Here is a 26,371-nt window from a genome sequence, read left to right on the forward strand (position 1 = left end):
TTGAAAACTGTGGTAATACTGCCTCCACTTTGCTAAATTTAAAATAAAATCATTTTTCCTACCTTGTCTGGTGATTTCTGGTTGCACTTTCTTCTTCTGACTGTGCATCCAATCTTTCTTCCCTTCTATCAGCCTGTATGCTTTCTCTCCTCCACACCTCATTCCCTCCCCCAACTTTTTCTTCCTCTCTCCCTGACCTTTCTTTCTTTTTTTCTGTTTCTCTTCTTTCCTTCTGTTTCCCTGCCTGCCCCCTTTCTTTCTTTCTCCCTGCCGTTCCCCAAGCCACTGCCACTGCCGCTGCCATCGGGGAACAGGACCCACCAATGGATAACAGGCCCCAAAGCCGACGCCGACGCATGCTCTCCCTGACGTCAATTCTGCAATCGGAGAGGAAGTTCCGCCCAGCCAGGCTGGTGATTTCTGGTTGCACTTTCTTCTTCTGACTGTGCATCCAATCTTTCTTCCCTTCTATCAGCCTGTATGCTTTCTCTCCTCCACACCTCATTCCCTCCCCCAACTTTTTCTTCCTCTCTCCCTGACCTTTCTTTCTTTTTTTCTGTTTCTCTTCTTTCCTTCTGTTTCCCTGCCTGCCCCCTTTCTTTCTTTCTCCCAGCCTCCTGTCCAGCAGTAACTCTCTTCCCTTCCTCCCCTCCCAGCAGCATCTCTCCGTCTCCCTCTCCAGTAGCAGCTGTCCCTTTTTTTTCCTTGCCCAGCAGCTTCCCAGATTCCTTTCCCTCCTCCCCTCCCAGATGCATCTCTCCTTCTCCTTCTCCCTCTCCAGTAGCAGCTGTCCCTTTTTTTTCCTGGCCCAGCAGCTTCCCAGATTCCTTTCCCTCCTCCCCTCCCAGAAGCATCTCTCCTTCTCCCTTTCCAGTAGCAGCTGTCCCTTTTTTCCCCTGCCCAGCAGCTTCCCAGACTGATAGTGGTTTTCTCCCCTCTCTGCAGCTCTCCTTTACTTCCCAGCGCAGCGATTCACGAAGGCAGCCTCGGGTCCTTTGTTGTGTCGCGCCGCCTCTGAGGAAAGAGGAAGTTGCATCATCAGAGGCAGCCGCGACTCAGCAAAAGCCCCGAGGCTGCCTTCGTGAATCGCTGCGCTGGGAAGTAAAGGAGAGCTGCAGAGAGGGGAGAAAGCCACTGTCGGAGGCTCCCCAAGATCTCTCCAGCCCAGCGCACGCTTCCGATGCTGATCTTGCCGGTCCTGCGCGGACCGGCAGGAAGTTCAAATGAGTCAATCTTGCCGGTCCTGCGCGGACCGGCAAAAATTTCCTGCGGACCGGCGGTTGAAGAACTGTGGATTAGATCGCCAAGACAAAGTGAGTCCTGGGTGATCGACTCACTTTGCCTTGGCGAGCTACTGGCGCCCCTGCCTCGGGCCCCCTGTAAGCTCCGGGCCCGGCGGCCCTGCGGCACACCAGGCAACATCTCGCGGCACACTAGTGTGCCGCGGAACAGCGGTTGAAAAACACTGTTCTAGACTACTGCAACATACTCCATCTCCCCTGCCCCGTAACCATGATAAAACAACTACAAACAGTTCAAAACACAACGCTAAGACTTATCTATTCACTGAGGAAGCACGACCACATCATGGCGGCATACCTTGACTCACACTGGCTCCCAATACAAGCAAGAATACAATTCAAATTCTACTGCCTATTATTTAAAACCATAAATGGAGACAGCCCAGCCTACCTTAACCAGACATAGGAGAACCCACAAACCGTTCACGCATCCCCCAATCAGAGACGTCAAATGAAAAAAACTGTACAATGGCCTTCTAGCCACACAAGCAGCAAAACTGGACCACCAACTCTCCAATTTACTCATAACGACCCCAGACTACAAATTGTTCAGAAAAGAAATAAAAACAATGCTATTCAAGAAATCCTTGAAGACAAACTAACACCGCAAGACTCTTCCCAATTCTCTGAAACAACTCGCTCTTCTCTTCAATTCCTCTGGAAATGGCCAGATAGCTTCTTTTGTAATCCGCTTTGAAGTGCAAGGTATTGGTGGAATAGGAATCACTAATGGAATGTGCATCACTTTGCATTCATCCACATTAAATTTAATCTGCCATTTGGACACCCAGTCTTCCAATTTCTTAAGGTCTTTGTGAAAAATTCAATTTTTCACAATCTGCATGCATTTTAACATCTTTGCACAGTTTCTTACGTCGAGACTACAACGAGAACTCATGGCAGCCATTGTGATGATGGCTCTGTACAGGGCAGGAGTGTAGAAAGACCACTTGTTCCGCCACTAATTTCTGACAAGTGGGATGATCAGTGACACTCAGAAAAGCACACAGACAATATAAAGCATAAACAATAACACTTTATTATACACATATAAGAATTAAATATAAAATATCATCACCTTGACCCCATATAACGACCATCTTCACCATTGGGAATCCGTGCAATAGATAGATGGGTGGACCAAAGGACTGTCCCTTTAGACGTCGTGGCTTCTCCCTACCGACTTCATGGATTCTGCTGTCAGGGTCAGAATCCCGGTCTTATATAGGATGCACACTGCGGAGTTCATAGTAAAAGCATAAACAGCTGGTCCTGCTGTTACAATTAGTCCTGCTCTTTTGTTCTGTGTTTTGACAACACCCAGGTCAGGATGTCAGAAGGAGGTGTTTGCAGAAAAACCGGCTTTCCATTTGGTTTCACTCTCCCTTTGATGTGGTTTTGTCAACATTCAGGTCAAAAAGGTCAAGATAGCAAATACTTGTCACCGTCCCTTTCTTTTTTGATGTAGTTTCCCATCTGTCTTTACTGATGTTATTTGAGCGGCAAGGAGGTCAAAGAGGTCAGGATCTCAAATAAGCAAGGAGGTGTTGCAGTTTATTGTCTCTTTGATGCTATCCAGTTGTCACTCAAATAAAGGAAGTCAGGATAGGTGTTGCACTGTCTCTTTGATGCTATCAAGAAGGTGTTACAGAGGCCATCTGTCTTTACTATCCTTTTGATGTGGTCAAGGTAACACTCAGGACAAAGAGGTCAGATAAGCAGACTTGAGGAGACATATCAGTAATATTCTGAACATGTCAGTAAGTAATATTCTGAACATGTCAGTAATATGCTGAGGTATAACACCACTCATGCCCCACGTCACCGCTGGACCACCAGGTAAGGTTTGGGGAAGGTCCGGGACAAGGGGGCGGGTCAGAGCCGGGCCTGAAAGTTATCCACGATATTTCAATATTTGCGGGGCAGCTCTGCCCCTAACCTCTGCGAATATTGAGGGTCTGCTGTACTTTTAATTCATAGGTTTGTATTTGAAAAGGGTTTGTTTTCTGCATGTGTGACTGAGGCCAAGTGTTCTGGTGGGGATAGAAGTTCAGAACTTTGGTTGCTGTCATAGCCCCAAGTAAGAAGATATTTGTTGGCTGTCCTTCAGATTTTTTTGAACTCGAAACAGCCTCAACTGAAAAATTAGTGATTACTTATGGCATTACCTACGATACTGACAGTCTCACACAATAAAGGCTCACAGCCCATCTTGTGTATACCTAGAATTAAACTAAAGGGAGGAAAAGACTTCAAAAGTGCTCCAGGAATCAAGGCTTTAGCATGATCTGGCCAAGTTTCTTTAAATCGGAGGCATCACTGGTCAGAAAAACCTCCCTTGATCTCTGTGATTCACTAATAAATTTATTCAAACATTTTACTTATGCTGAATATAAGACAATAATTGCAAAAAAAACAACAAAAAACAATGTTAACTTGATAATATAGTTCATCCAGTGCTCTCGGTGCAGTGCTCACTCAATGTGTAATGCTCTATGGCAGTGGTTCCCAACCCTGACCTGGAGGACCACCAGGCCAGTTGGGTTTTTGGGATAGCCCTAATGAATATGCATGAGAGAGATTTGCATATAATGGAGGTGACAAGCATGCAAATCTGCTCAATGCAGAGGGGGAGATTCTCTTAATGTTCTTGATAAAATCTGATGGGCTGCAGCCGTTATTGTAACTATTTCAAAAAGATGAGTCATTGTAAAAAAAAGAAAAAAAAGCATATGCAAATGAGGTTCATGGAGTTTTGCGAAGGGTCGATAAATTTGTGTTATGAGTCGCTGGTGATAGTGATCAGCACATGCGCAGAATATGCCACAAAAAGAGGCTTAAATGTGTGCATGTGTCAGGAAAAGCAAAGCAGTTATCTTTGGGTCTCATCACATAGGATCTCATCAGGACAACATGGAAAGTGTGAGGATAAGAACTATCCATAATGCCATCCACTATTGTAGACAAAACACGCGTGGATCACAACACCTATAATTTACAGACTTTCGAATTTTGTAATTTTTTAATATCAAATTTTATCATGACACAGGCAGAAACACATGCCTGAGATTTTCATAGTACCTTCACCTCCTGAGCAATTGGTGATTTTTGGTCACAAAAGGCCAGCACCATGCATGGGGAATCGCACGGCAATGATAGAGAATCACCTAGAGTTCTTTGAATATCAATAGCCCATTTTACTACATTTGCATGGCATTCGGAGACTTTTAGAAAGCTTGGAAAAGACTGTGGTGAGCCGCTTTGATAATCAACCACTAAAACATTCACGCTAAACCGGCTGGAACAGGTTTAGCAACCATCGTTAAGGGTATGGTAAGTTTTTTGAGAATCTTCTCACCGTTGCCAAGAATCTCTTATGGGGGTATTTTATTTAAGAACATAAGAATTGCCGCTGCTGGTTCAGACCAGTGGTCCATCACGCCCAGCAGTCCGCTCACGCGGCGGTCCCCAGGTCGAAGACCTGTGCTCTAACCGAGACCAGCCCTACCTGCGTTCGCTCTGGTTCAGCAAGAACTTGTCCAACCTTATTTTGAATCCCTGGAGCGTGTTTTCCCTTATAACAGACTCCGGGAGAGCATTCCAGTTCTCCACCACTCTTTGGGTGAAGAAGAACTTCCTTACGTTCGTACGGAATCTATTCCCTTTTAACTTCAGAGAGTGCCCTCTCGTTCTCTCTACCTTGGAGAGGGTGAACAACCTATCTTTATCCATTAAGTCTATTCCCTTCATTATCTTGAATGTTTCGATCATGTCTCCTCTCAGTCTCCTCTTTTCAAGGGAGAACAGGCCCAGCTTCTCTAATCTCTCACCGTACGGCAACTCCCCCAACCCCTTAACCATTTTAGTCGCTCTTTTCTGGACCCTTTCGAGTAGTACCATGTCCTTCTTCATGTATGGCGACCAGTGCTGGACGCAGTATTCCAGGTGAGGGCGTACCATAGCCCGGTACAGCGGCATGATAATCCTCTCTGATCTGTTCGTGATCCCCTTCTTAATCATTCCTAGCATTCTGTTTGCCCTTTTCGCTGCCGCTGCGCATTGTGCAGACGGCCTCATTGACTTGTCGACCAGTACTCCCAGGTCTCTTTCCTGGGAGGTCTCTCCTAGTACTGCCCCGGACATCTTGTATTCGTGTGTGGGATTTTTGATACCAACATGCATTACTTTACACTTATCCACATTGAACCTCGTTTGCCATGTCGCTGCCCATTTCTTGAGCGTGATTATGTCACGTTGCAGATCTTCACAATCTCCCTGCGCCTTTACTGAAAACTTTGTGCAAAAATGGATCATCTTCCTTCCTTGTGTGTGCAATATTAATTCAACACTGTCTTGCTGTATACACATACAGCTTGTTCTTGTTATTCGTGGTAGTACAGTTCCTGAAAATGTTTGCAAATCACGAATAATGAAATGTTGAGTCTATGGCGAAAATAGAGGTTAGGTTTCAGCAGTACATTCTGCCTCGAAACCACAGAAAGTGAACAGCGAATCCTATTGGGGAAATAGTTTGGGTTCCTGTATGGGATAGCACTTGAAGTACCTGTAATTCACTTTCCAAATGTTTAGGGCCATATCTGGAAGCAAAGTCTAACACTGAGGTAAAAGCAAAAAAAACAAACTGTGGTGGTTTAAGTGCTAGTCTACAAATAAGTGAGTACAATGGTGCAAATGGGGAATATTGGTTGCAATTGATGCAGTTGCGGATAGGTGAAATTGCATTGCGAATGCTCAAATAACGAGAATGGGCTGTACACACAACTCCTTCACCTATGTCTGATCCCTTTTTATCCTTCCCATTTCTTTAAGGCTTATGGATTCCTAAGTGTTTATTAAATCTAGTCCCTTGAGCCAAGCTTCCGATTTTAAATATGCAGGGGCTTGAGGAGCAACTTGCTGAATTGTTTTAAGCTGCTTAAATTTGCTCGATCTATACTAGATTGAATGGAACTCAAGCAAAAGTAAAGATCTTTGAACTCTTGACTGGAGTAATCGGTGTTCTCCAAGTTTTTACCCTATATGTTTCTTCATTTATATGCCATGGATGTATGAGCATGTCATACCTATATAAGGCAAGAAAAGCTGAGGGCCATTTTTTAAGGAGAGAGAGAGTGTGTGCACATCTTTTATTGCAGTATTTTCTACTTTCAGGAAGAAGAAATGCCAGAAGTAGAAATTGATATAGATGATCTTCTGGAGACAACTAGCGAAGAAGAACGAGCTCTTAAATTGCAAGTAGGTGGCTTCTGAATTTAGTCCTGGGAATAATGTGTACATTTTTAATGAGGTTCATACAAGGCATTGACAGTCTCTTGTTTTACACAGTAGATGAGGGGGATTCCAAGGTGAGCAATTCTTGCAAGTCAGAAATGTTATCAATTAACCACAATGTTTTTTTTGTGTGCATCTGTAAAATAATTTCCCAGGACACTTGAGATTATGTACGGACTGTACTACCTCCAAGAAAATACTAATTGTAATGTGGACAAAAATTTCCCATGCTGCTCTAGGTATAGGTATGTAGCCACCAAATATGGATGAGAAGATAGTGGTGGTTGTTTTTATGTCTGTGTTTTATGACAAATCTATGATGACTGTTTTGATATTGGAAACAGCTTAGATATTAAATGCATTAAATAAATTTTTTTATATAAATTACTTTTAACAAGTCTGTGCTTAAATGCCGTTCTGTCAAGATGTGAAGCTGATTGCACTCTAATGAAAATAATAAATGGTTGTAACCAGAGAGCTGTAGGCATGATGGGACCTTCCCAGTGCATCCTGGGATGCATCGAGGAGTGGCCTAAGGCCCTGATTGGCCAGGTGCCTAATTCTTTGGGGAGCACTGCTGGCTCAGCTGATTGGGGATAACTTCCCCTGCCATAATCAATTTTGGCTGCTGCGGCCTGACTTTAGAATCCCACGGCAGCATAGGTGGCTGAAATGTAGGTCAGGGTTTCCCAGGCCTACATTTCAGCCGCCTATCTTGGCTGAATCTTGGCGATTTAAGTGCTGTCATGTGATTGACACATGATTGGCAGCAGCTTTTTAGGCAGCCACTGACTTAGGCGCTGATTACAGAATCTGGCCCTTAGAGCATAGATAGAATTGTTTGGTTCTCAATATGGAAATAAAAACCAAGTGCCTTAGTGGTATGCTGGAGTTAAGTATATTTGTCAGTGTTCCCTTGATATTAGTATCCTTTTAATAGGTTTCTTCAAAAAAGTTTCCACACTTTTCATATTTTTGCAGGAAATGGTTGGGCAGGAGAAGTGATAAGAGGGTGTGCCATAGAACATCATGTGACTTAGTCAGGCAAGCTGACTCACCTTGCAGGTAGTAGGAGAACTGTTGTGCTGTGTTGCACCAAAGCAGAACAGTGATCTTTCGTACATTTTTTTATTTATTTATTTTTTTTTGTGGGCAAAAGGTTTACTGGGAGTAGAAATTCCTTCTGCATGTGTGCTCTGTATGGGGACAAAGTTCTCTCTCGTAGAGTTGTCTGTGAGTGGATAGAAATGTTTGAAAATGGCCATATGAATGTAACTGATGCAGAGCACTCTGAACGTCTAGTGGCAGCCACTACTACACAGAATGAAGAGCGAGCCCTGGAACTGAGTCACAAAAACAGAATAATTATGGTTGATCAGATGGCAGAAAAGCTGAATGTCTGTGTTGGATCTGCGTATTCCCCGAATCATGACAGCCTTAACTTCCATAAAGTCTGTGCCAGGAGGGTGCCTAAGGAGCTGACAGGAGCATGAGTGTAAGACGTTTGTTCCCGACACTTGGCCCGTTATCATGAAGAAGGTGAAAACATTCTGCAGCAGATAAGTCACCAGTGATGAAACATGGGCTCACCACTATGAACCAGAAAGCAAGCGGCAGCTTATGCAATGGAAGCATCCATCATCTCCTGTGGTGAATAAATTCAAGACACAGCTGTCGGCAGGAAAGTTGATGACCGCCGTCGGGGATTCTCAAGGGCTTATTCTTGAAACCTACCTGTTACAAGTGCAACATATTGTGTGACATGCTTCAAAGAGAGCTGAAACCTGCTATCCGCTCTACCGCTACCCGGGAAAAACTACCGCCTACTCAAGAGGAGGCGGTAGCGGCTAGAGCGCGCTATTCCGCACGTTAAGGCCCTAACGCACCTTTGTAAAAGGAGCCCTAAGAGTTTTATTGAAGTAAGTAATTTGAAAGCTCATGGTTGCTAGGTGAATAGAAAGTTGCTGATAGAAATACCAGATTCTGTTTTTTATTTTCTCCAGGTGAATTTGTATGGCAAAGTTTCTGATAAAACATTTCCTGCTTTATTTGCTGTCAAAATCAACATGGCTTTTTGATGAAGACTAACCATTTCATATCTTTCTTCAAGGAATCCCTGGTAGACTGCTACAAACCAACTGAGGTAAAAAGAAAAAAATGCCGCTTCATTATTTTTACTTGTATTGATTTTCAAGCTGCCTTTTGTCTATCAACGCTGCTATTTAACTGCCATCTCATAGATTTTCTACTATAGAAAATTCATAGTTTAAAGCAGTGGTTCCCAACGCTGTCCTGGAGGACCACCAGCCAGTCAGGTTTTCAGGATAGCCCTAATGAATAAGCATATTCTTTAGGGCTGTCCCGAAAACCTGACTGGCTAGTGGTCCTCCAGGACTTGGTTGGGAACCACTGGTTTAAAGCAATGTTGAAAGCTTAACAGTGGTGCTTACAAATTTCATATATCCGTGTTAATTCCATCTTGTTCATATTATCTTATGCCATTTAATCTTCCTTTTAACTTTCAGTTTGCTTTTATGTTGGCAACACAACTTTAAGTACATGAATGCAAATACAATTAAGCCAATGTGTGATTGAACAAAGTTGAGTATCTTGAAGAAAGAAAAGATTCCATTTCACTTTGCGGTTGGTAACTATCTACATGCATCTATTACCTACAGTAATAGTAAATTTTTGGGAGGACAATTTTTCCAAGCCATTTTCGTAAGAAACTGATATAGAAAGCTACCTTGGGCAGAAGTATACGGTTAATATAAGGTATGTGCCCATATTGTTGGGCAAATGACGCAGAAAGGAATTTGGGGCAGAAATTTACACCTGTAGTAGACATTGACACACAGCACAGTAAATGTATGTTAAGAGGATTATTTTTTTTGTGGCATATAATGTAAGCAAAACACAGTATATTGCCAGATCAAGGGTACCCATCCCAGTGTCTTTGTGCATTGCTCCTGTAGTCTTAATGGCCAATATGACATGACCTGACCCACTCGGACAAGGTAGCTCTCAGCAATCCTTCCCAATGCCCCCCCTTCAAAAAGGTAGCAATCCCTATAGACTAGTACTTGCTACCCTGAACATTCCACTTGCTCCTGCCTCCAGCACCACCATGATTCAAAGTGTCAGCACCTGACCCTTAGTGATACATATGTGAAGCACCACTAGGAGTCTTTCTGCCAGAGTAGCCCTGGCCTTGAAGACCAGTGTGTACTCTGCTTTCTACAGATAAGAGCCCGCTTTTCAGGTGATCAAGTTAGATGATCAGCAGGATAAGTGGAATTTATACCTCTATCTTTTTTGTTCATTGGCATTATACAGCACAGCATAAGACATGAACATAAAATGAAGGTTTTTTGCCAGTGAGGTGACCGCTCGACTGCCTCTTTAAGCCGTTTTGGTGAGGTGGGAGGGCCCTTTCTGAGGCTTTTTCCTTCATGTTGGAGTGATCTGATCTATGCTGTTTCTGTTTAATTTACTTTAGTGGACATTACCATACTCCTTTTGAAAGTGTTTATCCTATCATACATTGAGTTTTCATAACATCTGGGTTTTTCCGGCTAAACCTCAGGTGGGCTAACACAGCAATCGCACTACTTTTTTTTTTTTTTTAAATCCAAAACGGAAAAAAAAGTGGAGACTCCTACTTCTGTAGGAAGTATTCTTCAATGCAAGGCTAGAAAACCAGTGGCAGCCCCCTGGACCTCCAGGGCAACCTCCATTGACTTTTTCCCCAGACACCCTTCCCCCAGTCCATTTCAAACATTCCCTAACCTCCCACCTTCTTCTAAAGGCAAGAGATACCCAATTGCTTCTGCCTCTAGCGCTGCCATATTTCAAAATGGCAGCACCTGACCCCTGATAGTGCTTCAGAAGACACCGCTAGGGGGTCAGCCACAGCCATTTTGAAAGACTGCAAGGCCAGTGGCAGGAGTGATTGAGCATTATTCCTACCTTTTTAAAGGTGGGTTCTGAGTTGAGATTGGGGGAGGGTAATGTCTGAGGAAGGAAGGAGAGATCCTGGATCTGGTGGAGTAGGATAGCATAAGCATGGGTAAAGGGAGAAGAAGACATTCAAGCGGCAAATTAATGGGGGATGGGTTTCAATTTTGGTTCTCCTTCAGCCCTTTTGGAAACAAAGCAGCCCTGACTGTTGCAGAATATTTTAGATATTAAACTTAAATGCAATGTGGGTTATATAGTGAAACCATACTGTCAGCATTCATACAAAGGATTAAGGTTGCTCTGAACCTTTGAATGGATGAGTGATAATATCAATGTTGGTACTTGTGATCCAGTATTAGGAATATTGGTAATAGGATTCTACAACATAGTGATCAGCCATATAAGTAGATATCTTTTGGCATCACTAAAAAAAAAAAAAAAAAAAAAAAAAAAAAAAGTCCACTGAATTTTTTTTCAGATTTGGCAGTGAAACTAATCTGAAATTGTAGTGCATTTTCAGCTGAAATTGAAACTCTCTCTTCCTCCTCCTCCTGTGACAGCTCTCTATTCCCTTAAGGTTGCCACACTAATCATAGTTCCTTCTTGGGCCTACCTTTAAATGCCTAGGTGGTCTAATGAACCCTCCTTCAGGTCACTTAGGCCTACCTTTTTAAATGTCCTGGTAGTTTAGTGGTTTCTTCTAGGCATGCGCAATCCCTAGACACACTTGTCCCCACCAGTTCCTCAGCCGACATGGCTGCTGTGACTTCTACAGAAGCCTCAAGAGACTGCTGCAGGATTTCTCGACAGCCTTTTTGAGATTGAATCGGCATATGCAGGAGTGATGGAAGCATGGTGGTGAGCTGGATGGAGGGAAGGAAGGGTGTTCTTCAGGGGCTGGAGGAGGGCTGGGGACAATATTTAGTGCCAGCACCCACATAGTTAAGTAGGCTATACAATAAAAAAATCTTCAGAGGCATTTTCCAAGGCCTTCCTTCTGCCAACTGGCTCCTGTTTGTAACTTCTGGTTTCATGAAACAAAGTTACATCTTGCAGGGACTTGTCGGCAAAAGAAAGGTTTCAGAGCAGGCCTCTGAAGACTTTTCATTGTGGCACAGTTTTTCCTGAAGGAGCCAGCTGTGCTAGGATGAAAAATCTTCAGAGGCCTATTCCGAGGTCTTCCTCCTCCAGCCCCTCCTTGATTTAACTTCGGTTTTGTGAAACTGGAAGTTGCGTCAAGGAGGAGATCATTGGCAGAAGGAAGGCCTCGCAATAGGCCTCCTGAAGATTTTTCATCTTGGCACAGCCGCATCCTTCAGGTAATTGCACAAGGGAAGCTGGGGCGGAGATGCTGACCCATGGAGGGCTTGCTGACTCATGGAGGGCTGTTGCCATTTGCTGAAACAGCGAGGGGGGGCGGATGGCTGCTGGAATCGTCCGGGAGGAGGAGTGGGGATTTTGGTTGGCTCCAGAGCTGAATTGTAGTGCTGGACCTTGGCTGAGGGGGGGAGAGATCTTGGACCCGTTGGGGGGTGGGCGGGTGTGGGGGCTGGAGGGAAGAGAGAGGTGCTGTACCTATGTGGAGAGTGGAATGGAAGGGAAGGGAAAGGTGCTAGACCCACTGCTGGGAGCTGGAGGGAAGGGAAAGATACTGGACTGTAGCTCAGAGCTGGAACTAAAGGGAAGGGGAGAGATGTTGGACCCATGGGAGGGGTTCTAGAGGGAAGGGAAAGAAGTTCTGGATTGTTGGGGAGTGTTGAGGGAAGGGAGAGAGGTACTAGACCACAGGTGGGGGACTGGAGGGAAGGGTGAGCTGGGTGTTGAGTACATGGGAAGAGTGCTGAGGCAAGAATGAGAGGTGCTGGACCTGCAAGGAAAAAAAGAGAAAAGGGAAATGAAAGAGATGCTGAACCAAGGGGATGAAGGGAGTGAAATATTTAACACGGGGGAGAAAAGAGAAGGCGAGAGACACATTGGTATAAGGATGTAAGAGGGGAGAAGCTGAACACAGGGAGATATATGAAGAAAGGAGATAGTGAACATAGGGACAGGGACACAAAGGGGAATCCTGCATGGGGTTGGTATATGGACACAGGGAAGATGGCTAGAGAAGAGGGAGAATAGGAATGTAGAAGAAAGATGCTGGACTTGGGGGAGGCATAGGGACGCAGAGGATTAACGCTGGACATGGAGGGGATAGGGATACAGAATAGTGATGATGAAGGCAGGGAGATGGGCACAGGGGAAATACTAGAAAGGGAAATATAGGAGACAGAGAAGGGGGAAAAACATACATAGTGATGGAAGATAGAAGGTGAGCCTGGGGAAAGAAGAAATGTCAAATGGAGATTCTGGCGAGTGACCTAAGTTTAGAAAGAAGGAAACAGAAACCAGAGCCTGAGGCCAATGTAATTTGAAGAATAAAATGACCAAACAAGAGGCAGAAAAAATTTTATTTTCTATTTTGTGATTAGAATATATCAGATTTGAAATGTGGATCCAACTAGAGTTGATATTGGACATAACTGGGGACAGCAAAGCCCAGGCCATGCTTTAGATTTCAGCTGGCCTGGGGGCAGTTGCCCTAGTTGCACTCCCCTAACACTATTCCTGCCATGTGTGACTATTCTGTTAGCTTGATTTTTCTATATAACATTCTGTAGTAAAGTTGGCTTGTTCATTTTTCTTCATAGTGGAGGGTGATATTTGTGAGAGGAGGGGAGATGGGGGTTTTGTCAATCTTTGTTCTGTATTTGATTTATAAAATGACAATTGTACAGAATATTGTTTCTTTTTATACTTCTAATGATTATATAAAACCATAATTTGAGGCTTGTGCGGATGGGATCAGACAATTTGTGGGAACGGGACAGGGACTGAGCTCGTGGGGGTGGGTAGGGCAGGACAGGGACAAAGTTTGTCATGTCATTTTCTAGTTATAGTAACTTTAGTAGTTCATTCAATTTTCTATATTGTTCTCCCAAGGGAGCTCAAAATGGTTTAAATGAATTTATTCAGGTATTCAAGCATTTTTTCCTGTTTGTCCCGGTGGGCTCACAATCTATCTAATGCACCTGGGACAATGATGCTTGAGCCTATGAACTTCTTTATGTAATAAAAATGGCTCAGGCTCTTGACATCAGTGCTTGAAAAGGCCCCTTTAGCAAATTAAGCATGCAAGATTAACAGCTTGTCTAAGGGTCAAATGGGTGGTGCTTTGTTCTGCCCTGCTGCTGCTATTCTGAAGGGATGGGTGGGTAACAGGTGGAGAGGCAATCCCCTGTCTTGGGCAGATACTGTTCCATTTTTGCAATTGAGACAGCTGGATATCAGCCTGACTGCATGAAAAATGATAGCAAGTAGATGGAAGGAAGGCATGTTACATAATGGATAGAATTACCTTCAAGCACTGTTTCTTTGCATTCTTTGGTATGAGTGAGCTTGTATTACCCTAAATGTAACAGCTGTTTGGATGAGTCTGGAAGTTTTTATTGATTCCACGCTCTTTTTGTTGATCAGGACTTCAGCAATTTGAAGACAGCTTTCCAGATCTTGCATGTTCTACAAGACACTTGTTCTCTTCTAATGAAATGCAGTTAGTGGTACAAGCCACAGCCCTAGCTCTTATCGATTATTGCAATTTGCTTTATTTGGGGATCCTGAACAATTGCAGACAGTCCTTGCTCTTTTTGCAGAACAATGTGGCAAAATTGACCTTGAGGTGCAAACAATGGGATAGGGCAGTGCTATGTCTTACACTGCACTGCCTTCAAGTGGATCTGATAAATTTTTTTTTAAGTTTTTGACTTTTGTTTTTTAGGTATTGTACCTTATTTACATTCTAGTATTTGTTTTTCTTCCCAGACAAGTGCTGCATTCAGTTAAAATTTTAACTGTTCTTCAGTGAGAGAAGTTAAACTGATCTCCTCTAATCTCTACCAGAGAATGACTGGAACAACTTACCTGGCGAATATTAGAGCATTCTGCTCCTATCTGGGCTTTTGAGGAATTAGTGACTTGTCTGTGGGTTATCTGTGACAATGAGTTTTGATAGAAGTCACTTTCATTTTTTTGTTTTATGTTGCATTGTGTTAATTTTTAAATGTGAAATAATAAATTAATTCTACAATACTTATGTCATGATATGTATAGCTTCATTGTTTGTACATTGCTCCAGTCCCAATATGGCATTAAAAAATCAGGTGCTAAAATTTTAAGATGATATTTTCCTTAAAAATAAAAAAGGATTTTGAAGGATTTCAGTAGCAAGGGCAGTACCAGTCTAGTCTGTGTAGCCCCAACCCCTGCCTTTTTAACTGGTATGGGTTCCACAAAACAGCCATGCCTGAACATGGAAAAACATAGAAACATGATGGCAGATAAAGACCAAGTGGCCCATCTGGTCTGCCCACCCACAGCAATCAGAACCCAGAGCACTTAGGAGTCTCGTTGCTGGTCTTAGGGTGCGAGGGGGTGCTTCTTACAATGAGCTCCAGTGGAAGAAGGCCTTTGGCTGGACTCCATAATGATCTTGACTTAAGCATCATGGCAGAGAAGCTGTGCTGCTGTGGGGCTTGTACTGCCCATCGCATTGTTTTGCTTGTCAGCAGCCTTTGCTGTGTATGTGTAGAGTTGGCTTTGGTGAACTTGCATCACAGGGGCGGATGCTAGATCTTCCCACTCAGTGTGATGTGCTTCTGGCATAGCTGGGTTGGCAAGAGGTGCAGGAGATCTCATTTCCAACCAAAATGAGACTATGCTGGGAGCCTTCATTGCAGAACAAGACTGTTCAGAGGATCCTAGGGGGGAAGGGGGTAAGCAGGCAGAGTTCAAGATGCCCTTCACCCCACAGTTAGTCTTCCTGTTGCATCACCCATTTTGGTTAAAAAAAAAAATGTACTAGAATTGTCAGGGACTTTGGAGAGGCCCTCTGGGGTGAAAAGACAGAGCAGTAGGATCAGGGAAGCAGCCTGATCAGATAACTTTCAGGAGACGGGGGTGGGGGAGGGAGGTAGAGGTAAGGACCCTTCAATGGTCTTTTTTTTTTTTTTTTTTTTGCAGACAGGAACTGCCTTGTTTAATTTCTCAGGTCTTGCAGCTTCTTGGCTTGGCTGAAGATAAGCTATTGGTACTTAGGGAAGGGTGACACTTTTTTAAAGGGTATTTGTAGGCCCCTGAGGTATTTTCCCCCTGAATGAAGTTTTTTGAAAAAGCTAGTAGATTTTGAGTGGCAATCCCTTGATGCATTGCTAAGAGCTGGTAGGACTATGGCTAGGCTGTGCCACCTACCTCAGGACCACTTCATGGTAGCCCTTATGGAAAAAAAAATTGCTTGAAGTCTCTACCCCAGGTTTGTAAGCAATCATATGTTTCAGTTATGTGGCTCAAGCCTGTTTCTGGTGAGCTATCTGCTTACCAGATGCTCCCAGCAGAATCTGCACAGGATTTTTAAAATCTGGAAATGGGTATGATGATTCTGGTAGTCACCCTGTATGACTTAGTTTGGGCTTAAGCAAAGAACATAACCTTGGTGGTTGCTGAGATGTTTGCTGTGGTTGAGACTCATCAACTGATAATGGTCTCGAGTCTGTTAGTTACTGTTCAGAGGCAAATTGCTTTTTATAGTGGATTTAGAGAAAGTTAAGGATTTGGTGAGTCTAAGGTTCCTAACATCCTTGAAGATAGGGCATCTTTGGGCACTCATGATTTGACTAGTGGTTGTTTGAGGAATAGAATGTCCCCTCAAGACCAGAATCTATCAGCCCTTTTTGGGTGACTGCCACAGAAACCATGAAGGTAGACTGAGAGAATGGGATGGAGGTGCTTCTTGAGCTTCCCAGTGAAGCTGTTAAGCCTATTTTCTGGTTGTTCCTGTTGGAGGATGGTTGCAGTGGAGAAGGGCCCAAATAATTCCAGACCATTGGGTCCTGAATATCCTTCAGTTAGGGTATTCTTTGGAATTTTGTTTGTTCTGATGCTTTTCTCACATCTTCTCCCCAATTTTCCTCAAAGCCTTGACTGTGCATCAGACCTTTTGACTACATCCAACACCCACAGTCTCTGTTGCCTCTGAAAGAGTGGTTCTGGCTGGTGTTCCATTTATTTTTGTGTATCTGGACTTTTGACAAGGATTTCTGGCTACTGTGAACATGACTATGGAGACCTTGAGATCCAGTGAAATACATTCAGGCCTAAGTCAAGGAAGATGTTTGTAATTTAAGGGTTGGGAATATAAGCAGAGAAAGAGAGAGAATAATGGAGTTTGAGATATGGATTTGACATAATCACACTTCTACACATGTAGGATTCATGGCAAATTGAAATTCCAGAACAGAAGTTAAGATTTACGAGAGAGCTTATAGTTAAGAGTCAGGTGGTAGTTAAAAATTACAAGACAGACAGACATCTTTAGCAGAACTAACACAGAGAACGAGAGATTTCATAGGGATGTGTTAAGGTTCCTCACCAGATGGTCAGTTCAGATATTTCCCCATAAAGGTCATGAGGACGCTGAAGTTAACCTCTTGCTTATGTGGGTAATTTTTATGTATAGGATAAAATCTTTTAAGATTATTACTGTCTCCTAGTGTCATGTATTCAAAGCATGCTAATCATTATACTGCTTCTCAGGGTTCAGATTTTGGTCTATAACTGATATTGCATTATGAATTTGTTGGAGAATGATAAATGGGACGTTGTGATTTTGCTGACTTAGCAGTGATGTTTTTTATAGTTTTAGGAATCTTAGTATATGCTTATAGGAAACGTGAAATTTATATAATTAGTATAACTAACATAGCTGGAAGTACTAACACATAAGGGAAAAAGGGAGCAAAAGGGGACTTAACCTTTGGAGTATAACTTATATAAGATGCTTTATATTGAATACTTTATATTATGTAAACTCATTACATCTGCAAGGAATGTTTAAGTATAAAAACTTGTGCTGAGGGAAGAAAAGGGGAAGTGACTTTCGGCTGTAGTTCAAGAGGGGAAAAACATACTTAGATTGTAACCTTGGAAGCATAAATATGCTAATTGAGCAGACGTGATTTGTAAGAGTATTATAAAAGCTCAAATCTTGTAAATGATCAATGAGGGAGTGTGAAGCCCTCCAAGTACAAACGTTCTGTTTTTCTTTTTCTTCTAAAAAAGAGATTTATTATTGGAACAATCCTTTTATTCTATAATTGGGATTTGTCAGCACAGGTCTGAAGAACACCGACTATTTAGCAGGAACCTCATCCCTGGTGTGGGTGTAGTTCAGCCACTGTGTTGGGAATGAAGCAGCCCAGTTCCAACAAGGGAGTCAATAGGATCCTGAGAATATCGTCCTTTTTTTATGAAGAAACTGTGTTGGTCATTGTAGCAGTTTGTCATGGAGAGTTTCTGATGTCCTTAGACTTGAGACATATCTACACATCTTTATTGATCCGAATCATCACTGGTTCTTCAGTTTTGCCATTCAAAGGCAGCATTACTAATTCAAATTTCTTCTCTTTTGGCCTTGCTACTTGCCAAGAACCTTTTCCAAAGTGATGATGGTGGTGCACCCATATTTGGATGATTTGTTGACTTGCGCAAAGTTCTTTGAGGAAAATAGAAGCTACTGCCTAGGTGGTCCAGTTTCTTCAAATCCTAGGTTGGATGGTGAACTATGCAAAATTCATTCCAAAGCATTCTCTGAAATATTTGGGTGTCCATTTGATATCCTAGTAGGCAAAGGTTTGTTCTGGAATATTTGAAGATTCAGGCTCAAGTGTGTTGACCTTAAGAGCTTCAGAATGATAGCTTGACATCTTGAAAGTTCTTGAATCTATGGTGGCCATGATTGAAGTCCCATGGGTGAGGGCCCATATGCATCTACTCCATGAGGTTCTACGATTGGCTGTGCAGTCAAATGAGTTGCAGTTGCTGCCTTTTGAAGGCTTGTGCAGTGCAGCTTCCTTTGATGATTGGATAGGAGCCAGTTAGAAAAAGGTATGGACCTGGATATTCCAGCTTGGATCCTGATATCAGCCTCTCAGGTTTGGTGGTTATTGCCAGGGTCAGGTAGTGCAGGGACCAACAGTTGGAGGCTGTTGGCCCATTAATTTAAGATGAGAGATGAGATGCTATTTGTTTGGCATTCTTGGCACTTCATCCCATGCTTCTCAACAAAGTGGACATTATCTGACAATGTGATAGAGGTTGCATATGTCAGTTGCTAGGGGTAGAGGGGCAAAAACTATCAACCTCTGGCTAAGAGTCAACCATCCTAATTGACTAAGTTTAATGAACATTTAGAAATGGCAGTGTCTGTTTTCAATAACACATTGCGATGAATCTTCAGGTACTGTGCTGGATATTAGTGAGCTCACTCCCTGAAGCTTGATCCAAACTCAAGTCTACACCTCGAGTCTGGGCCTTTGCTCCACTTGATGCATCCCTTTGTTGTGAAGGAGGACCAATTGTGGAAATACCACTGATGTACCCTCCTGGGTTTTTGAAACATGGAAAACATTCTGGTCTGTACTGGGCTTCCTGCAGTTAACACCATTGCTTCACCTGTAGCAGTACCAATTCATCTTGAGGAGAGATGTATCTGTGTAAACAGGGGAACTGTTGGCTTTAATAACCAGCTTAAACTACAGAACTTCAATACAAATGTGTTTTCCACTCCATGCTCATCTTTCTTGGGGTAAAAACTTGGAATGACCTTACTAAAGCGATCAGAACAGAACCTAACCACATCATATTCCGGAAGAAATTGAAAACTCAGCTATTTGATACTTAATCACCTATATCCTCCCCTTCTCCCTCCCCCCACCTACCTTCCTCTTCTCTTCTCCCTCTCCTCCCCCCCACCCTCGTCCCTCTCTATAAGTCGCCTTGAGCTTACCTAGGTATGAGCGACGCAAAAATAGAAGATTGTTACCTAACTTTGCTGTCTCTTGTTATCCACTAAATGTTCTGCATATTGGGGCAGTGATAAGAGCCTGTTTTGTTCAGCCTTTTTGACTTGGGGAAAATCTGGTTCCACTTGTTTTGGTGTTGGTGATTAGCAGGTTAGATGATTACAAGTTCATGCTTTTAGGACTCCCCTAAGATTGGCATGCTAAATTTACTTGTACCTTGTATGAGTTTTGGTTTTGTTTTACTCATGTTTTGTTTTTATATGGGTATGAGTTTTGTTTTTTGTTTATCAGGTGTCCTATAAAAAAACTAGGCATAGAGCTAAAACACAGCTGTGTTGGGTCAGTCAGTCTTTGCCTTTTGGACCTGTGGTCAGGTTTCTATTCTTTGCCGTCTCTGCTTTTCTGTCCTTCAGCTAGTAACAAACATGACAGTAAGGCTTTTGGCAGATGACAATAGAGAATCGTGACACTGTTTTAAATTTCTATACTGGTTAATATTTGAAGTTGAGATTGGTTTTAAAACTCATTTGCCTTTTCTGCTGTGCTCTGCGGTAAGGATAACTGGAGCTTCCCTGCTTATAAAGATGCATCTGACCTCCGTAAGAGACTATAATTGTTAATGAGTCCCTTAATCTCTTAAAGATACTTGGTTATCCTCTCTCACAAGCTTCTCAAGGCTTGTTTGTTTTATTTTTGGGGGGGGGGTCAGGTATTTTAAAGGGGTATTCTGTAACAATGAAGCTCAACATCTTTAGGGGGTAATTCTCTCTATGGGTTGCCCAAAGTTAGGTGCTGGGATGCTGTGTGTTAAGCATGAATTATATATCGGCAATTATGTGCATATTTGCCATTTATAAATTAGCATAAATCCAATTACCTGTCTTTTTAGACACAAGGATTTACACTAGCTCAATGGCTGTTGTAAAGCTCTTATCCTAACTGCTCCAGCATTCTGTAACTTATGTGCGTGCTGGGCATGCCCTGACCCACCTGTGCTGCTCCTAGGTCCATGCCCACTTGCTATGGATTTTGTGTGCTCAATTTCTAGAATCCTAATTGTTACATGCATAAGTGCTAATTAATGCCAACAAGCACCAATCAAGCTAATAATTGGTTATGCCAATTAGCAGTTAATTATTACGTTGACTTAATACATTAACTAGCATGATTCTATAACTTAAAACATCATTGCTAAGCATAAAATTATGCACACAAGAATATAGAATTAGGGGGTTAGTATATAATTGTAATGGGGCATATAATTGTAATTGGCAGGGCATGGGTGATTCCCATATGTATATGTAACTTAGAGAATACTGTCTTATTTAGGCATGCGTATTTACACCTGCTATTTGACATGGCATAAATGGGCATGCCTAGTTGTTGGCACATAAATGCTAACAAAATCTGTGTGCCCAGATACCATTATAGAATCTTGATGCCTCTTTTGATGATCTGTGTTTATCATGCATAGCAATCATTAAGAAATCTGTGTTACATAGTCATATAGTAAATGACAGCAGATAGATAATGGTCCATCCAGTCTGCCCAATAGTCACACTTCTTATAAATTCATGATTAAATTATCTCCTCTTTGATAATTCTGGGACATAGACTGTAGAAGTCCGCCCTGTACTGTCCTTAGTATCTAAACAATCTTATCATTTGCAGGACACAGACTGTAAAATTCTGCCCTGCACTAGCCTCATGTTCCTAATTACTGGTGTTTCCGTCAAAGCCCTTCCCAGCCCATCATAAACCAAATTGCCATTTACGGGTCATAGAACATACAAGTCTACCCAGTACCGGCCTTAGTTTATTTTATATAATTTATTTTGTAATTAGAGATCCCACACTCCTTTGAATTTAGTCAGACTTCATCTCCACCACTTCTCTCGGGAGAGCATTCCAAGCATTCACACTAAACTATTCTAACTTTTGTGGGTCCTTTTTTCATGTTTTCCACTCCCTCAGGGGTGTCCACTGATTTGTAAACATTGCAAATCTTAGTTTTGTCTGCAAAAAAAAAGTGAACTTTACCTAACCAGCACAACCAATCCCAACCCAATATCCAACACTCTATTTACCCTTAGATCTCTCTAATACTCTTTTATCTACCAAACGTTATCTAAAACCCTTAATTTCACCCTATTCTTATCTCCTAAAGACCTCCACTTCCCTTTGGTAACTCTTTACCCAACATATTACCTTAAAAATTCTATGTCATCGCTTATTCTATTCCTTCAAATTTTGAATGTAATTTTTGTTTTAGTTTGGATGTAATCCGCCTTGAACCGCAAGGTAATGGCGGAATAGAAATCACTAATGTAATATAATGTAACTTTACACCTTCTGTCCTTTTTGGTAATGTTGCTCACAAACATACTGAATAGAATCAACTCCAACACCGATCCTTGAGGCACTCATTACTCACCTTTCCTTCCTCCAATTCCATTCACCTCCACGGCACTCTGGTGTCTGTCAACCAATTTCTAATCCAGTTCACCACTTTGAGAACCAACTTTAGCCCAAGATTATTCAAGAGCCTCCTATGGCTCATTGTTTTTTTGAACTTTCCATTAAGTTTTGGGACTGTATTTCAGGGTTACCCTGTTACAAAGTTTTTGTGCATGTTTGAAGGCATGATTTTTATTACTGGCTGATGCCTCCAAATGCATGTTTTTTCATTTTTTGGTCATAATTGTTTATATCATTATCTACATGTATGATATCAGATCTGTATTTGTTTTGTTGTATTAAAATTTTCAATAAACAGATTTTAAAAAAAAATTTGGGGGAATTTTATTTTGCCCCTTGACACAGGCATCTGTCCCTTGTGCATAATTTATTTCCAGCAATTCATTGGGATGGAAAGTTATCAAAAGGAAAAGGAGACCATACATAAACAAACAAGGTTTAATAGCTAGGTACAAATTCTAACTCATTCACTTTTAATCTATAACCTAGACCAGAGGTAGGGAACTCCGGTCCTTGAGAGCCGTATTCCAGTCGGGTTTTCAGGATTTCCCCAATGAATATGCATGAGATCTATTTGCATGCACTGCTTTCAATGCATATTCATTGGGGAAATCCTGAAAACCCGACTGGAATACGGTTCTCGAGGACCGGAGTTCCCTACCCATGATCTAGACTATTGCAATAACCACTGTACAAGGAATTCACACCAGTAATCATCACCTCAAATCATTTGGAACTCAGCTATAAATTAGTAACTGGATCAAGAAATTTGACCATGTAACTCTCTCCAGGAAGAACATTGGCTTCCAGTTTTCCATAGGATCTCTTACAGATCATCCTATTGACCTATAAAGTACACCACTGTAGATCTCTTTGATTGTTGATACTTTATTCTACCTCAAGAAATATTTCCTATGACTACCTAGTAATTCCCTTGTTCAGACATAGTTGCTTTGATGCCATTTAAACCAAGATCTTCAGTGTTTCCCCTTCATTATGGAATGCTCTCCCCCCTAGAGTGATCAACTAATCTGGTTTGTACCATACACAGATCTAATGATTTTTCCAAAGGAAAAAGTACCTATAGAAAAAGTAATCACAATTATCAGGATGCATTTTTTTTTCTAGTAAATAAAAGTGAAACTACCTGCAAAACTTTGCTGTGATTATTGGTGTTAACCCCATAGGTAAAAAGTGCATGCAGAGTATGCACCAATGGATAGCCTTTTCTAGTTCTTTGGGATCATAAAGTTCTTCATCTAAATCTTTTTACTTTTCTTGCAATAGCATTTTACCGCCTGATGATTTTGCTCTTGTGCCATATAAACTGCTTGCTTTTAGCTCTAGAAAGTACACTGGAAGAATGCCCAGGGGGGCTGAATATAAATGAGCAGAAATGAATTCAAATTAACTAGAGATGCAAGCTGCCGAATGTAAATATGCTCATTAAGGTTTAGCAAGAGAGGATTTTCAGCCAGAAATAATACATGATTGTAAATAGATTACAAGAAAGCCTAAAATTAGGCCTAGCCTGCTATCTTTGAGTCAGCACAGTTTCTTTAGGAAAATGGGTAGGGTGTCATAAAGGGTGGATAACTGAGTGCTTTGGAATTTGTGAGCTAATTACATCAATTGATTCTAGCTTGAAGCCAATACATTTATCAATGAACTTATAGATCTGTAGGAGAGGCAAAATGCTAGAGAACGTGAGGCAGAAATGGTCTTGTGTTTGTGAATGGCAGGTTTCCTTAACTTAGGCCATCTGGATTTCTGATAAACTGGTTAACTTTGCATATTTTAGTTTTTAGAGCAGATGTATGACACATCTCATAAATATTCACTGTGGATATCGAAAATGAGGATGAATTGTTGAGGTTCCAGGGACCAAATTTGTAAAATCCTGGGCTAAAAAGTAAATATAAACCAACAAAATCCTGTATAGACCAGATGCTAGCTATGGAAAGTTCTGATCTCTCTTCTCTGGCATCTTAATTATGTTAAATGTTCCAATTATCCTTAAAATATTGATTTTTAAATCTATGATTTTATAATTTACTTACAGGTGGTTGATAATTTTATTTAAAGAAATTTCAGTTTAAATAAAAAACAATTGCTTGCCCTGGGATCAATAGCATAGAATTTTTCTTTTACTTGGGTTCTGCCAGGTAGTTACAACCTGGATTGGCCACTGTGGAAACGGGATACTGGGCTAGATGGACCATTGGCCTGATCCATTATGGTTATCCTTATATTCTTATGTATGATGTCATATCTGTAATAAATGTTTCGAGTTAAATCTATATGGAGTGGAGACAATGCATATAAATCTCATGAAAAGTCATTGTAGATATCCTGAACACCTGACACCGCTTGGGGTTCCTCCCTCCCCCTCAGAGACAGGTTTGGGAACCACTGATTTAGGCACTCATGAACCTGATAATTTCCTGTCTTTTACTTCGAGACCTCTTATGATTCAGGCCGGTGATGACAATGTCATACATTGGAGAAAAGAAGGGAAAGTAGAACAGTGGACATTATATTTAGCAATGCACCTAAGTGGTATAAGGATTGCAGCTAAAGTTTATTTTTTTAAGAGAGTCAGCAAATATTGTTTAAAGAGCTTCTGGGCTAGTTCGAGTTTTTTGGTTTGTTTTTTTTTAAATTAATTTTCAAATCAAATACAAAAGTGCAAAGAATATATAATCAAGTAATACTATAATCAGCACATACATCCAAACAAATAATAATATAAAGTTTGTCTTACTTTTATTTTTCTTTGCAGGAATTTGTCAATGAGCTGCTGACTCGGATTAAAGGGATGAGAAAATTGAGCCCCCCTCAGAAGAAAGTTATATAACTACCTAGGCAAAATATTGTACTCTGCAAGAGACCCCTGCAATAGGACTGGGACTTTTGAATACAAGATCTTTTATGAAAATACCAAGTTCCTTTTGAAGAAACTTTTAGTCATTGTATACAAAACTATTCATGGAAGATTTTTCATGTGCATCGAGGTTTTGTTTTGGGGTTTGTTTGTTTTTTAATTTTCAAAGCATCGCATTTTGGACTAGATGAAGCAATATGGTCAAGCAAGATGTGCATTGCTGGGACATTTTCCAGGTCATAGCAAACAGCCATTCTGTTGGACGAAGTGTCCATTTTCAGAGCCTGGAGAGTAATTCCTATTGTCTTAGCTACGACAACTGTTAATTGACACATGGATGTCATGCTGTCTTGTGGTTACACACAATCAAACTGTAGACATGTGAATGTTTGGCTTGAAAGATCACACAATGAAAAGCCATGGTAGGTAATCACCACTATGTTTAATTTTTGTGATTGCATTAAACATCCTATCTGAGGATGAAAAAATATCCAGGAATTACTGAAACTGATGTTGCCAGTGTTCAAATCCTGTGCAAAGCTGAAGCTTAAGTTGGTAAAGATGTATATTTAAACATTGAAGGACTAATGGCTGATGCATTGCCAGATTGCCTCCTTTTTACCTGATAGTGTTAGAATCATGCTGTAATGACGTGACAGGGAAATTAATACAGTGTCGTCAAATACTGTATTTGTTGACACAATTTATAAGTGTGTGAGTATATTCACTTTGCTTGTAACCAGTTTGTATTAATTTTTGCCACAGTAGGCAATAGATCGATTGAAGGTGTTCTTTTTTTCTAGCTGGGTCACAAAATTGGTGTGACCTTCATTAGCAGGGAGGCCTATAATACAAAAGCCAATATAGTTTTCTGTGTGGCTCCCTGAATGTGAGTACTTTATTTTGGAAATTACTTTATTTAGAAGTTGCACAAATCCCACAAGGAAGTCAACATTGGTCAGCCATTTTATATTAAGGGTGCTCTGAACATAGTTTATTTAAAGAAAAGTATTTGAATTTTCTGTACACTGGCAAGCTTTTTTAAATGTATTTAATTTTGTAGTGTTAAAACTGATTTTATTTACTTTATAGTTGCTCAAATAAATTCTGGAGAACACATTGTGATTTCTATTACTGTATGTACACACAGGGTAGAAACTAATTTTATGATGGAGCAAATATAATTATCATTTAATGAATAGATGCATGGCTTACCTGCAGTTTGAGCCCTTGTGGCTAATGGCGTATACCAGTAATCTTCACCATTATTCCAGTGAGGAACACTTTGGCAAAATGTTGCCCAAAAAAACCCTCCAATGTAAGAATCAAAATTGTCAGGCAAAATGGAGGTAGCACTCTGGTCGATAGTGGGAGATACTACTACTATTTCTATAACGCTACCAGACACACACACTGCTGTACATTAAACCTGGTCTGGTGTCTGGTCTGTGTTTTGCCTGACCTACTTACATATTGTACATCTATAGTGTCTCGTTGACAAGTCTGTTTATATTCTTTCATTATTTTTGCCCCACCCACATTTTATCTATCCATGACTC

At 41.4% G+C, this 26,371-nt stretch overlaps 1 protein-coding gene across 1 annotated transcript in view; it reads left to right on the forward strand.

Annotated features, from left to right (window-relative positions):
* PPP1R14C (protein phosphatase 1 regulatory inhibitor subunit 14C) overlaps nt 1–25,929 on the forward strand; it is a 63,476-nt gene extending 37,547 nt beyond the window's left edge. Inside the window, 3 exon segments of the mRNA XM_033935639.1 lie at nt 6,474–6,557; nt 8,704–8,736; nt 24,711–25,929. Coding sequence (XP_033791530.1) covers nt 6,474–6,557; nt 8,704–8,736; nt 24,711–24,785 — 192 coding nt within the window. The 3' untranslated portion in view covers nt 24,786–25,929.
* Nucleotides 25,930–26,371: the final 442 nt, after the last annotated feature.

Source organism: Geotrypetes seraphini, chromosome 3 (genome assembly GCF_902459505.1).
Source record: "Geotrypetes seraphini chromosome 3, aGeoSer1.1, whole genome shotgun sequence".
In the NCBI taxonomy this organism is placed as follows: domain Eukaryota; kingdom Metazoa; phylum Chordata; class Amphibia; order Gymnophiona; family Dermophiidae; genus Geotrypetes; species Geotrypetes seraphini.